The sequence below is a fragment of the Tinamus guttatus genome, unplaced genomic scaffold (genome assembly GCF_059628265.1).
Source record: "Tinamus guttatus ecotype Peru unplaced genomic scaffold, ASM5962826v1 Tinamus_guttatus_pri_ptg000472l, whole genome shotgun sequence".
Classification (NCBI taxonomy): domain Eukaryota; kingdom Metazoa; phylum Chordata; class Aves; order Tinamiformes; family Tinamidae; genus Tinamus; species Tinamus guttatus.
In genome coordinates, this window is record NW_028289006.1 from 8927913 (window position 1) to 8943919 (window position 16007).

At 33.3% G+C, this 16007-nt stretch overlaps 1 protein-coding gene across 1 annotated transcript in view; it reads right to left on the reverse strand.

Annotated features, from left to right (window-relative positions):
• LRRIQ1 (leucine rich repeats and IQ motif containing 1) overlaps nucleotides 1-16007 on the reverse strand; it is a 102470-nt gene that overhangs the window by 38178 nt on the left and 48285 nt on the right. Inside the window, exons 18-22 of the mRNA XM_088532947.1 lie at nucleotides 14468-14557; nucleotides 13550-13671; nucleotides 12911-13006; nucleotides 12466-12551; nucleotides 4617-4718 (exon numbers count right to left, since the gene is read on the reverse strand). Coding sequence (XP_088389073.1) covers nucleotides 4617-4718; nucleotides 12466-12551; nucleotides 12911-13006; nucleotides 13550-13671; nucleotides 14468-14557 — 496 coding nt within the window. The remainder of the gene's footprint in view (nucleotides 1-4616; nucleotides 4719-12465; nucleotides 12552-12910; nucleotides 13007-13549; nucleotides 13672-14467; nucleotides 14558-16007) is intronic.

A 16007-nucleotide genomic window follows, 5' to 3' on the forward strand; every position in this document is an offset into this window, starting at 1 on the left:
CGAGATTGCTGAGACTAACACAAAATTGATGTACTATGTCCAAAACATGGTACATATTTCCAGATTATTTTATCTTAGATCAATCACTGAAATAGCTTCCACACAACCAGGTGAAAAGCAAAGTCATCTAAGAACACACTTCTCCCCACAACAGCACACAATAAAAATCATTTGCATTCCTTTAAAACTCTCCCAAAACGCTGAGACCCTTAAACTGCCACCACCTATAAAATATACTAAAATCTCCCTAAATATTCATCAGAATCGCTATCTGACATATTTTGTTTCTCAGCTCATTAGTGCTAACAGACACCCAGCAACTCTGCTGGAAGCATAACCCAATCACACCAAAAGCAGCAGCATCTAACACACAATCCAGGAAATGTCCAACAAATCATCAGATGTGAAAGCACATCAAAGTAGGCTTTCAGTTACCTTCAGGTTTTTGGTCAGGTTGTAGCTTCTTAAGAGAAGCAGGAAAGCTCATAAAGTGCACAGTACATGCACAATTACATTTGTTTAAACTGGGGCACACTTAAGTCAACTTAAGGTAACAATATGTAACTATATTCTGAAAGCGTATTTATTTAAATAATATATTTCACCAATATATCTCTATTATACAATGACTTCACGCATTAAAATAATTTTAAAGAAAGTGAAACAGTATCTTGGCAGAAAGCATTAATATTACAAAATACACCTACATGTTGATATTGCAAATGACACCAAAGAGTAAATATTCATAATTTATTTTCCTTTTTAAATATACAAAAAAGCTGATAATACTATCCTTTTTATACATATTGAATTCACATACCTATTTAAACCTACAGTGTGTATGCATATGTGCATACATACACTCAGATATTGTATGTATACATATTCATGCAGACGTATATTCATATATGTACACACAGAACACACAAAATTTCATTCACTTTGCCCATGGTCTTTATACATTGCTTGTATTTTTAAATGGAAAGCGCTTGTCTGTAGATATGTTCCCCCATGGTGTTTATGAAGCCTGTAATACAAAGGATTTTGTCTCGAGCTTTTGTGCGTATTGTGATACAAATGTGAATTAATGGTTCTTCAAAAGGGAATCATTACAAAGTCACTGAATAAAGTATGATGACCTTCCTAAAAGTTAATAAAAAAATATGACATTGCTCAAACTTTGAAAGATGTATTTTCATTTATATCTGTCCAACCAAATCATTATGTTATGATACGTATGTCAAATTAAGAGTTATGCGAGTTGCCCCATGGGATCAAAGCTATGCACAAGTTTTGAAAGTTTGATGTCTACATTTATTTTACATATCACTTCCTTGCAACTGTTGTAACAGAGTGGCCTTCTTAAAACTAGGTCCTCAAGCACATTTTATACAACTTCAAATACACTTGTAGATTCAGACTATTTTTGTCATGTATAGCTACTATTATTTCAGAAAACAGATTTCAAATGAGAAATAAGTAAGATTTTAAACTACAGTTTTTAATGAAGAAATATACAAATAAAATACATAAACAATCAGCATACTGTCGGTAAACAGAAAGCCTGTTTAAAATCTTCCATGAAGCATTACTATAACTTAGGTTTAATAATTTGTAATAACTGAGACTTGGAGCAGGGAAAGTTGTAGTTTTCACAGAGTACAAACATAATAATAATAATAATAATAATAAGTACAGTTATCAATTATATTTAAAGCCAAGAAAGATGAGTATTAGTTCAACTATGTTCTCACAGTGTGGCTTTCTACATGGTAATCATGTAACACTGTCAGCCTGACAGCTTGTACAGCAAGTACAACAAGGCAAATTATGACAGAATATAATCCTTAACCCAGCAACGATTTGTTTTAACTATCTCGGGAGACGATTATTTAAGTGCAAAACTTTTCCTTTATGTTCAGTGAACTAAATTTTGGACAAAATTCTTGGTTTTCACTTGCTGTATTCTCATTGTCCAACAAAGGCTTACTATTCAATAATTTTTAAAATGATAAACACATTAAAACATTGCTGGTACATATAAAACAAAAGTTATATTTACAAATGATACTTCAAACAGCTCAATATTCAGGATAAAGTGAATATAAATATGATACCTACTGTTTAATTAAGACATACAGATACTTTACATACAAGAATCAGATACTAAGCTCATTCCCTTTCATCCTTTATTTCCTTCTAACTATTGCTATACCTCTTATTTTAAAATTCTTTTTGTGTTTTCTACATTAGGCATTTCTACATTAAAGCATTTTTAGTGCTTTAAGCATAAACTAAGGAAATAACGAAGACTCAAGACATTCATCATACATTTTAACTAGATTACCTCTTACATATTCACTACCATGATGTGTTCCAGTTTGAAAAGCTAAAACTGTTCTAATTGTTTCACTTCCGAGGGCATCCCCTTTCAAAAGTAGTGATTCTGTTATTTAACAGATAACACATGTGTACTAGCCATTGATGTTATGGTTTCTCCCCCCATTTTCACTTTAAAGAAATAAAGCAAGAATATTTAGAATACATGTTCTTTTCTTTCTTTTTTTTTTCCTTTTTTTTTGAGATTGTTTAGTGGTTTATGAAGGAGATGGACTAGAGTGCAAATTCTCTACCAGAACACTGACTACCATCCTATGAAGGGAAGACAGAAAGCTTATCTCCATCAAATAATGGACTGGTCTGCGTTTTCTTTTGATTTGGCATATAGCGTCCACAAAATTTACAGATACAGAATGAAAGCATTCCAACTTCTTATTACCAAAGGAACTCTCATTGCAGAGCAGACCCAAAGCAAGCTCTTGCAGTCAGAAGAGGAAGAAATAGTCAAAAGGTGAGAGGATAAATGGCAGAGAAACTTTGCTGTAAGTCACAACACAATTTTGTCAAATCATTATGTAGGTGCTTTTGTAGGAGATAACATATGAAGTAGATACGAATAAAATCTAGATCAAGAAGCTCTAAATTCAGATAGTATCTCAAAAATATATGCCCAGCAGAGCACTCTTGATTCTAATTAATAATCTAGTACTTTCTAGCTATCCTATCTGACAGTCCTGTGACTTAAACAGGACAATTTTAAATTCTGGTCTATCAGAATAGTACTCCTTGTCTTCCTGAAGGCTCAGGGGAGCAGGAGCACCCAGAAGCACCCAGTAAAAGATTGCTGAAGAAAATCTCGTTTTTTTTAGCTGGCCAAAGGAATATAACTATCCTTGGAAAATAAAGTTAAAGAGTATGACTGATTTCAGTGCTTGCTTTTTGATACCCAACATGCTGCAGCTTCTTCTTTCCCCGCATTCAAAAATAAATTCAGTAATATTCAAAATAGATACATGCGCTTCCTAAAATGAAGGGAAATATTCCCACGCAGGAAAAAATAAGCCCAAGTCAGGAAAGCTAGGCTAAACCCTAGAGTGTTGAGCCTGGGGTCAAGTTTGTCTCTGTGGTAGCTCTGAACATCAGCAGTACGGCTTGCATGCTGCAGGCACCTGCAGTGTTTTGCAGGCAATCCACCCTCGTTTCTTCAGCATGTGCCAGGGGAAGTGTTATGATAGCACATGGTAAACCAGGCACAATATACTGGGTGTGCCTCTCTTATAGGTAAATCCACGCTTGGATCCAAAGCATTTTCTTCTTCTTTGTAAACCCCCCCAGAATTCCTTCAAACCAATTTGAGCATGGTGTAAATGAACGTAAAGCAAATTTCTACCTGCATATAGCAAGGTTAATCAACAGAATTGCGATTCAGTTATACTTGGATATTTGTAGACTTGTCTCGGGCAGATTTTAACATCTATTTCCATTCATTGAAGGTTAATATTATTTTTTTCCTATACTAAGAAATGAGATGCCATTTCATATACTAAGAAATGAGAAGCTTTGGATAAAAGTAAAATGGGTGACGATTATCTAATCACTGTTTGCGGCTACAAAAGGAACCATATTTTTCTAAAACCGATGCCTTTGCAGATGCTCAGCTTCTTTAAATGAAGTTTTTTTTTTAAAAAAAAAAAAACAGACTTGGCCTTATTCTAATTCTATTAAAGCCAAGCAGAATTTTATCATTAATTTCATGAGTAAAAGAAACAGATAAACATTTAAAGGCCTTTGGAAAGTCTATCTTATTCTTTCATGGTGAAATTTCTTTGCTTATCTTCCATCTAAAGGTGAATTTTTAGGGAATTCTTATGAAAGTGGCTTCTTTAGCAAATGTTAATGATCTTCAGGAATCAGTATCCTGCTTAAGAAAAGAGGCTAAGAGATGGGAATTTTGAAGTGCCAATACATTCATAAAAATTAACTCCCATCGTCTTCTATTTTATTTTTATTTGATGTGCTCTGGTGTTCTTACATAGGTACCAGTTCATTACGAATTAATCTGTGAAAGCATCCCCTCACCTCCACCCCCTGAAAGACCTGAAATTGTAATGCTTCACTGCCATAATTTGAGATAAACTGGAAGAGCAAAGAACCTTAAACTCCTGCCTTTTTCTATTTCTCTATTTTGCTTTATATTTCAAGCAGGTTAACTGAAAAGATATTTTGAGATATATATGTATACATGCACAAAGGTAAAGTGAAATACATACTCATACCTTCAAAGTAACCAGTATTTACAGGCTGTGTCTTCCTTGGTGGTTTCACTGGGAGATGTTTATTTTCATTGTTTTTGAACAACGCCAGGCGCACAGCTGGGTCTAGACGACAAGAACAAGTTAAAATCAAAGGTCAGACCTGTCTCATTCATTCCTTCAAGCAGTTTTTCACCTTTTAGCCATTTAATAAATGCAAAATCTTTAAAAGTAGATTTTATATTCACAAAAAGATATGCTTTCTAAAATAAAGCAAAAGAAATACAATTCAATGAAGAACTCTTTTTCAGGATTTTGATACCAGTGATCTTTTTGCTAACTTACCTAAATAAAAATATATTCTAAAGTATAAATTTGCACAAAATATTTTTTAAAAAAATGCTTTCAAAGCTTGAAATTCACAATCAACTGAATATATGTAGATCATTGTTTGTAAAAGCTTTGTCTTAGAGATATTCAGTAGTCAAAAGGAATCCATTTAAGCCTTAAAATGTTAAGTATTATTAAGTATTAGACATTATTTATGTTAATAAGCACAACTTATTTTCTGAGACAAAACTTAAAGATAATAAGCTAATACTTTAGCAAATTCTATCTTAATTGAAGTAAAGGTAGGTACAGAAAGCTATAGTCATTTGCATGCTAGAGTACAAAATCTTAGGTTCATAACCGTTACTTTGAAAATTTCGTAAGGAATCAAAGACGAACACACAACTGTATATCAATCTAGACAATATGTCTTTTTGGACTCACAAAAAAAAAAGTTTAATCAACAAAAGCTAAGTTACTGCAAAACTTCAGACAAGGCAGGAAAGGATTCTTTCTTTTCCTTTTGTGGATTATTTCTTATATGAAGGAAGAAATGTTTGCTTGAGTCAGAAGAAACTGCTAGAAAGAAGACAAAAAAAAAGCACAGTGCAGAATAAATCAGTCAGTTATGAGAGAAAAAGGAAATAAAAAGAGGATGTGGAAGAAACTGGAGACAAAAGCAGATATATAATGAGAAGCAAAAGCATATAGGTTTTTATAAGTTTGACACTGAACATGATGACATGAGTGACTGAAAGCCATGGGAACAAAACAAAGAAGTAAGATTCATATGGTTAAAAGAAGAAGACAATTGCACAAGTAAACAAATACAGACTCAGGAAAATCTGAGAGACAATGTGGCAGAAGTGGGTTGTATATAAAGGTGATTACAAATCATCAAAAGAAGTATAAATTACTAACAATAAACAGAGAAAAAACAGAAACAGAACTTAGCAAGAAAGTAGCCATGGCAAAGAAAGGATCTAAGTTTTCACAAAGTGTGCAAGTATAGCAAAACGAATATGTGAGACACTGCCCGAACAGATAGACCAAGAGAATGTTCAGACTGGGTAAGTGTACAATATTAACTGTGTCCAGTTCTTCATCCTGAGCCTGACAGTTGAATGACCTTGTAGCAGATCACTGATGCTTATTGAGGGAGGTTATAAGAGCACCTATAGTCCTGCAGCAAAATAAATATTTTTTTGTTTGTTTGTTTTCATATTTATTGAAATAAAGGCTCAGAATGCTCTTTGAAGTCAGTGGGCAATTTCTTATCAAATTTAAGAGTAACTCTGAAAGCTAGTTTTGAATAGACCCGCATGTTTGCTCTATACACTTCAGTTATGTAAGAAGAATGGATCCTGAAAGTCCCAACTTTTTGAGGAGAATGGTCTTCTGACAGGAGTAATGAAGACCCAGCCAAAATGTAGCTTTACCTTATAAGTTGAGGTAAGAACTCTAATAGGGTATGGAGATATATGTAGACAAAACACTCCAAGAAGTTTACAGGATTCTTGGTCAATCCACAGTTGTAACTCTGGTTGACAGGATGCTCTTGATAGTGCTAACCTCTCAGAAAGCAGCAACAGAAAACAGCTTCCAGATTCACCCAAAGATTCGGAGAGATTTAAAGTCATTTCGCCCCAATTTTACTAACTACCTCAGGTATAAGTTCAGTGGAATGAATCAAGAAGCGAAGTAAAGACTGATTATTAGTTCTAGGGCTGATTACTAGAATGATTCAGATAACTGTATCACCTTTTTCATGAATCAGATTACTTGGTTCATGGGTATTTTAGACTTTAGGTAGATGGACAAAGTATTTTCACTTTATTCTTTTGGCATGCCTCCCTACTCAAAACACATTTTTAGTAACCTAGTGTTTGTCAAGATAGTAAATATTTGAGACAGTAACCTGATGATCTGTGATAAAATATATTGAAATAGAAATACTTTCATATCAAAAGTTATTTTCTCTGTAATTTTAAAAAACTGGAGTAATTACAAATATTTTAACTGAAGTATAACTTTTAGTTATATTTTATATACTTGTAAGATTAAATGAGGAACATACACAGATATAATTTTTCCAACACCACCAGTGTAGATAAAAGACACCTAAGTAAAAAAAAGTCTCTGTCTCCAAAGACAAAATGTATTTTCCAAGCTGTATTTCTGATTTTCTTAAAACAATTCCTGAAAAATTCCAGCATACTGTTTTCCTAAGGTGGTCTACAAAAATTGTTACAAAATGCTTTTAAAATGACATCTTTCCTTAATCTCTCTTCAGACACAATTTTATGAAAACCCTGAGCAGTCCTAAGTTAAACTATGTCAAGAATATTTGTGTGAAGTCACATGAAATTATTAGTACCACCAATATTTTTCAAACATTTATTTATGCACAAGGATTTTGATATTAAAGAAGGTCCATGAACTGGAAAGAGAGGGAAATGATGGAAATTGTTCTTCTAAGAGATTTCTATCAGAAGATTTACTTTTGAGTCTTTGCAAAATAACTTAAATAATCTACAAGGATTTAACACAGTGCCAGACTACTTGAATTTGTACCTACCTGGATCACCTCAACCATTGCCTACAGCTCTTTTGTTATTAAAAATGAGTCTTTATCTAGTCCCAAATGTAGGCAATATTACACAGATTACTTTATAATACTAGTGCTTTTCGGTCTCTGACAGAGATGGGGAAATGAACCGCATGTATGCTTTGATGGCAAGCAATCAAATGTTTTAAATTTCACAGAGAACTGTGAAAGAGTCCAATAGTTCAAAATCATACAAATATCTTCCTGGATTCTGGCACACTCATTTAAATGTGGTTTATTAGATGATGATCTGTGCTGGCAAACTAGAAACCAGGGAGGTAATTTAATGCACATTGCTTGGCAGATTCCAAATATAGAAGATAAGTTGGACAAACATTGTCCAAAAGTTATAGAAACAATATGGAAGGAGTAGTTACTGCCTGATCTGGCACTACATTTGTTAAATAACTTCTTGATAATATGTTAAACTGAAAAAAAATAGAAGTTTGTCATTCATTGTTGTGCAATAACTGTAATTGGAAAAAGATGCATCTGTGCCAATCCGAACCAACTTTGAAGAGTTGATAAATCAAAGCTGGCAAAGAGTGACAGAGAATATGTATAAAATTATTGACTTTGTAATTAATTGAGAAGCACACACTTTGTTTCGAATCAGACAGCAATTAGCACAATGAGATTCTCACCCATGGCTGGAGCTCCTAGATGATGCTGAAAAACACATCAACAAAAGCACCATTCTCTCTGATGCTGTGAAAATTTAGATCAATTGTCATTTAATTAATGGGTAATAGCGAGTAATAATGTCCTCCAGATTTTCATTCTGGCTGTTGTTAGCTCAACAAACTCATGCACTACAGTCAGATCATCCATTTTTGAGGGTTTTTTGTATGTTTTGTTTTCTTTTTTGTATTATTATTGCATTGCTGTCTTAAGTTCTAAACGTGAAATAAAAATTTTTACTGACCTCTATGGAATATCTTCCTAATTGTGCTCTGACTCTGGAAGTCAAGTCTCAACCCAGTTGCTGCGTGGCAGCAAGAATTATCACCTCATGTTGTCAGATACTGACAAAAAAAACTTTTCTTTTGGAGAAGGAATGGTTAAGCAAGAAGCAATAAAACAGGGCAGGACAGGCGGTCTGAATACAAGACAAAAAGCCTCCAGTCATCTTAAAAGTAAAAGAAATTGACTTTCAGAGGCTAATGTCAAATCCAAAGAAGCAATGAAATTCAAAAGAAGAAATTCTCTACTCTTATATCTTTAAGAAGGTGTCCATCTTATGAGTCATAGACTCAGTCACAAACACTTAAGCACAGTGAGGTTCATTAATATCTGCTGTGTTTAATTTTTAATTAGAATTTGTAAAGAATTTTATGCATCCATAATAAACAGGAATAGTTTGACAGCATGCCAGTTTTACTTGGCTGCAAAACTTCTGGTCTCCTGCCCACACTTTTCACATTATCTTACTGTACAGTAAAAATAGTTGAAGTAGACACAGCATACATTTGGTATGGTTAAAACACAGGCCACAACTTTATTTAACTACATAAACAAGCATACATAACCGTAATGGATTAGTGCATAACAGGCCTTAAGGCTATTAGCTGGTGGGACTGGTTTACTGCAAAATATGCCCTGCCTGAATCACTCCCCATTTTAACATTAGGCTACTTTAAGCTCTTCCTTGTAACACAAACCACAGGATTTAGTGCACTTGCTAGTCTTTTCCATATTTTTTTCACTATTGAAAAGGTACATGGCCAGACACGAGGTAAAATATTTCTCAGCTGCTTTTGCATTTCTACAGTTTAGAATGTACTTCAGCCAGTCGCTCCAGGTTCCGTATGTAGGTAACAGAAAACTTTAACAGCGAGATTCGAGTAGCCTGTTTTTGGATACCATTTTAGGAGGAAATTGATAGCATTTAAGATGCATATTTTTTTCCATACAGGAAAGGAGATAACTAGGCTCTGACGTAGACTTCTATAATTAACCCATTATATCCATCACTGTTGCATTAACAGAAGATAAACGATTCAAGTGGGAAATGAAAAGGAATAAACTTCCACACTTGAGGATGTCAGGAATACAAGTTGTTCATGACTGTTCAATTCAAGTTCTAATTCTGCAAACACCTTTATATTAAAGAGGAACTGTAAAATTCTCTGGGTGAAGGCTGATTTTGCACTTTGAATCAGTGAATTCAGGCCCTTTGCAAAGGAATTGTTGACATTTGGAAGCAGATAGCACATTCTGACAGACCATAATGCAACTGCAACTACACTAACTTAAAACTATTTTAGTGTAGTTAGCATATCTCAACAATTTTTAATCAGAGAGCCAAGAAGAAAAAAGCTGCCACTATAACACTGATGAACTGGATTTAAAGAAAGAAAACCAATAATAGCAATAAAAAAGAAAACCTGGAAGAATTAAGATGAAGTTTCCGTAAGTATTGGATGGACAAAGCTCATCTTAGAGGAGATAGATAGATTTGATATAATGCTAGTTTCTAAGGAAGCATTAAGAAATAAGAGAAAAGCATGCCATTGATATGTATTTACTCAGATGAATTTTAATCTGTCTCTCAATACTTTAAAAAAAAAAAGACTCTCTACTATATTCCTGCTTTAGCAAAATGTTAAATTCATAGTTATGGCCTATGATTGTGAACCAAATCTGTCTATCTCTCCAGTAAGAGTGGAACTGCTGAAAGTATTGCAACGTGAACTTCACACCACACAGAGACCCAAGGCCTTGTGGATCTGGTTACGGTTTCCTGATTTGGGCTTGGCAGCCCCAGGATATGGGATATCTACTCTAATTTAAACACTCTGAAGTCCCTCTGTTCCACCAGACTTTGCTCTCGCAACTTGAGAGGATGTAGTTCATGCACAACACAATCACAATTGTGTGGAGGTACTTCTCATGTAAGCAATAGTTCCTCAGGATCACTTTTTAGCACACTATGTAACATCTGAGCCTTAGCATCAGTTCAAGACAAAAATACTTTGTTCTATTTGATCATTACTGACCAAACAAGCATGGGCTTTGCCAATGTATTGTATAAGAAAGTACAGTTGCCTTGATTGTCTTTCTGTGGAAAACCACTTAAGTGTACAACATCTCCAGTCATATTTCTTGTTTCTGGAAAAAAAAAAAAAGTGATTTGAATGGCTGTCAGAGAACTCTGTAGTGGAAAATTACACATACAGGCTTTTTTTTTTTTTCCTTTAAGAAGACAAAAAAAAAAAAAAAAAAGGCAAAGGCAAAAAAAGACAAAAAAAAATTTCCCTTACTAGGTGGTGTTAGAAAAGGAAAATTTGAACCTATAAAAACATTGTGCAAAAGTTTTCTTAATTTTTTCTATATCAGTGAGATACTTTGAGAATTTTCCAAACGATACATTAAAACGGCCCAAAACACACATACCCCGTCGAATAATCTGAACAAAATTAATGTAAATACATCCAAAAAATCCATTATAACAACTTGAACAAAAATAGGATAACAAATCTGATATGCTCAAACAATCAAACATTTATGACTGGATTAATTACTACTAACATAGACCAGACAGCATATGGAGAAAAGATGATATAACCTAATAAGTTCTATTCATGAAGAATGATACATAGGCCACCAAGTGGAACACATGGCAAAAATCCAGCTGCACACCAGATATTTACAATTATTTTTAGGAAGTGTTATAGAGCATGGTGGGAATCTATCAAGGTTTAAATGCAATCATTTTAACCTTCTGGCCATTCTTTTTTTTCTTTCTTTTTTTTTTTTTTTTTTTTTTGCAAAAAAGAAAGCATGTCCTGTTAGTTGTATGTCTTTAAAAAAATAGAGAGGTTTTTGTCATAATTAGGCTTAGTGACAAGATTTAAATGGGGAAAAAATATACGAAAACCCCACTTAACTTTCTCTGTAGGCTTAATTCTTTTCCCCTTCTAAGACCAAAATATCTTTAAATATTTTCATTGCTTCTTAATACAGAAGATGTTTGCAGAGTTATACAAAAGAGGAAAATTAACTGTAGCTTGTGATAGAATTATAACAAATAAATGGACACTTAAAAAATTAAACATAAATACAGCTACATTTTCCAAAGACCACTGATCTTATATATTAATTTACATCTAGATCTAATTCAACCAGGATCTAACATACTCAAACATTTCTAAATGAATATGATTATACTAATATGCTTATTAACATATTACAATGAGATCTGCATCAGCATATTGTATTAACAGCTCAAAATTCTGGAACAGGTTCACTGACATAAGAAGTGTTTGAGAAGAACCAGAGGACAATTAAAGAGAAGTCACTTAAGCACAATTTATTTTGCAATATTACATATGAAAAGTATGGTTCATTTCATAGGTATCACATGACATTTTCAGAAAGAATTCTTCCATAATTAATCAAGTTTGATGTGGAGATAGGAGTTACATGATGCAGTTTTTTTTTAAGGGCAATCTTTTAGCTGTAGGAAACGTAGGAAACAAAAACAAACTGAGCAAATCATAGACTCACAGAACCATTATGGTTGGAAAAGACCTTTAAGTCAATCATCTTAGCCTGATTGACTTAACCCCCTGCAAAAAATTATTGTATGTACAAAACGCAGAAATATAGACTACACATTTACAAGAGGAGATAAACGAACAAAAGGAAACAACATCCCTGTTTACTACATCTGACAAATATTCCTTTTGATATCCACTAGAATGTTTTCTTTTTTTTTCTTTTCTTTTTAATCTGAATGTATTATCACTGAAACAAATCCATCTTCTTATGGAGACTTAACCTGTGAGTTGTTTTTACTGAATCACATTCCTCCTCTATTCATATTAAAGTTTAATGTCATATAAGCAAACTTTATAAAAGGAGATACTCTATTTTAAGATGTAGAAATAGAACTATCACATGTGATATAATGATTTTTATCTTTTGACTTACCTAATTTTTTATTACTGAATTTTTTGGGTTTCATTTTATGAGCCCTTTTCAGCATTAGCTGTGCAGTAGAAATATCTTTAAAACCCCTAGGGAAAAAAGAACGATTTACTATATATTTGACATATATTATGTTACATGAACTGCATATTGTTGTAATTGTGCATATTTCAAAAAGAATACAAATGTGCTGATTATAAGGTATTAAACATTCTGAATTACATTGATACCTGCAATATGTATCTTTAAATTACCACCTTGCCACTACTGAGATAGTGTCTGAGATACTTTAAAAAGCAAAGATAATAATTTTTACATTGCTATAAAACAAAAATACTTCAAAGTTTATTTAAGAAGAGAGGAATTTAACTAAAGGAAACTACAGCAGGCAATATTATGCCTATTTCTAGAAGTCACTATACAAGAAAAACAGATAAGCTTAACGTACCATTCTTCTGAAATTTTCTCTTCTTTTTCTGACCTGAATAAAAATTTCTTTTTTTCTTTCATGTCAGAGAGCTGTGACATTGTTCCCTTCTCTGATCTGAAAACAAAGTATATAACAGGTAATGAAAGGTAAGTAAATAAGGAAGAACCTGGGGTGACTGCTTTGCAGCCTTTGTTGCTTTGAAAGTTATTTGTGCCTTCAAAATAATACCAAAAAAAAAGAGTCTGTTTTCATACTCCAAGAAGGCTTTATCTTGGAGAGTAATAAAAGTCTGCCATCAATTTGAAATGTTTACATTGCAATTACTTGAAGCATATTTCAGTCCTTTCTCTCGAAAGGAATGCAGCTGTGTGAGAAATCCCTTTTAATCCTTATCTAGTCTTAGAAATCTCTATTTCAACATCTACATGTTATTATATACGTGTAAAATTGTATGCTTTATGATATATAGTTTAATACAGACATACATAAATATATATATGTATATTTTCTTATATTCTTAATTCTGGTAGTGACGGAAAAAAAAAATCATAACTCAACACTGAAAAAAAACAGCTCACCTCCTTCTCCTTTTGATGTTTGTCATATCCAAAAAAACTAAACTTAATGAAAAAAAATGTATATATACATTTGACTTACATGTTACGAAAGTGGTTAGTTTCTGGTGAGCATGAATGTGGTCTGTCATCACATTGCCAAGCTTCAAGCGGTGCCAATGGCGAACAAATTGGATGTTCACTGGCCTCTGAAGGCATAGACTTCTAAATAAGAGGAAAAAAGGTACAGTTAATGATTGCTCTAAGTTTGTCACAAACACTGCAAATAACTACTCAAAACCCTGAAATGATGGTTAGCTTTTTCAGCATCATTGAGACTAGATGTATGCTCAGGAGTTTGAAATGTGTGAGCAAACCTGCAGGGGCTTGAAGAACTGATTCTTGTAACAGAATTGATTCCTAAAAGTGATATGCCCATTATGGACCTTATATTTAACCAGGCATGGCAGAAAGGTGACCTTATCTATACCTACAAAGTTCCAATAATTATATCCTTTTAAGCCTCCTTTCTGTTAATTGTAGGAAATAAAAAATTAACAATAGTACGCTTGTAACAAGGAGAATAAAGCTCTACCAAAACTACAAGCAAAGACTTCAAAGTTTATCAAATAACTAGCAGACATTACAGTTCAATGACCTGTAGTTGTTCTGAAAATATTCAGCTGTTGTCATACAATGCAGATCGTAGTATTTTTAAATCAGTGTGTCAACTAGCAATTTTTAATCCATTGCCAACTTTACAGATGAAATATATCATCTTTTTTTTTCTTTGCTACTGTGAAGTTAAGTGCTGAAAGAAATCCAAAATAAAGAAAAAAATTTAGCAAATGAAAGAAAATCTAAAAGAAAAATTGCATCTGGGGATGAGGAGGAAGTCCAAGATTTCTAAAAGTAACTGTGTTTTTCAAGTCAATAGATTGTAGTATTAATCACCCTAGATCAGCATATCCTTAAGGAATGAAGAAAGAGGGAAGAGTAAGAAGTTTCTCTAACATGTTACCTTCGGCCAGTGCAGCTGGTTTGAGAGCACAACTGTTTTTGAAGGGAAACGGGTGGTATCTAGAACTAGCCATTCCTTCTCTAAAGTAGCCTGTATGAATGAGTAAAGTCAAATAGTGAGCTGATTGGATAACTTTTACAAAGTCTCTTTTAAACTATCTTACATACTGTATCAAATGTTTTCAAGTCATATATCAGAAGTACCACCTGCAGAGCAACCACATTCAAAACACCTTTGGAAATGGTATGTTGCACTATTTTATTTAAAACTATTCAGATCAACACATTTTAAAATGCGATGCAGCACTCATTTTGGCAATTTTATTTCAACACTGTCGGTAAACTCAAAGTCATTAAAAAAACCCACCAAACTCTGGAAGAATACAGACCTAGGGTCCTGTGAAGTACAGAACATGAGTTCATGCCTTGTTTGCTGTTTATGAGGAGGCAGTATTTTCAATCCAGGTTTAGGTGTCAAGCTTGCTTTTAAGTTAAGTTGGATTTGACTGATAAACGATCTTCAAAGAAACCAAGGGCTAAAAAGACCTTAAAGGCACTTATTCCTCTAATTAATCCAATTTATTTTTTACATAACAGAATTATTTGCAAACTAAAACAATAATTTGAATGAAAAGGGATTGTAGAAAGGGTGTGAAAGGGTGTCTCTATCACTTTAAGGCAGAATTCAGGTTTTCTTAAATACAAAATTTAGATCATATTTCAAACTCAATCTGTATATAAGTTATTGTATTCTTAAACTTTCTTGAGCTTTTTCACCATATGTTCTTTCAATATATTCAGATAAGTAAGTGAAAAACATGACTGCCACACAGTAAGTAAATACTTCCAGAGAAGTATTTGGCTTCACTTACACAGGCCTCAGTCATTTAGGCTGCTCTGACTTCAGCAGTTAAGAGCTGGGGTTTGCTCTTTTGAAACTGACTAATATATAAAACCAGATCGCCTTTCCTCCATTCATAGAATATTTCAGATTGCATTAATATATAAATCGGAGAATTCTTCATAGTTACCCGAGCTTTGGATACCTCAAGATAGGATTGCAACAGTCCTTTACTGTGCAGTTTGCATAAATAGCATTTTGCACAATCTTTGACTGATGAACAAGAAAGGCCATCCGGGCCCTTCGAAATCCTGACAAACAAAAGGATTGTATTTAGTTATCCTGAACCGATTACTTCAGGTACCGGTCACATAATTTTGTGACTCTAAAACCACTCTTTTTATTAGGTAAGTATGAATCAGTATTCTTCCTCCATTCTGACCTTGTTTTATTGGATATTTTTTCAATACAGTTTGAGTTTATTTCCAAGACTTAAAAAGTTTGCATTCTTGTATCTTGCTTCCTTGTTCCTGAAATCCCTTGTTGTTGGATTGCAGTATGTTTTGGTTTTCATTCCTTTATTTAAAACCAGATAAATTCTATGCCCTCCTCATTAATAGCTGATGTGTCTTTATTGATCTTTCCCCTTTTGTTATTTCATCTCAAAATTAAAATATACAAAGTCATCCTTTTTATCTCT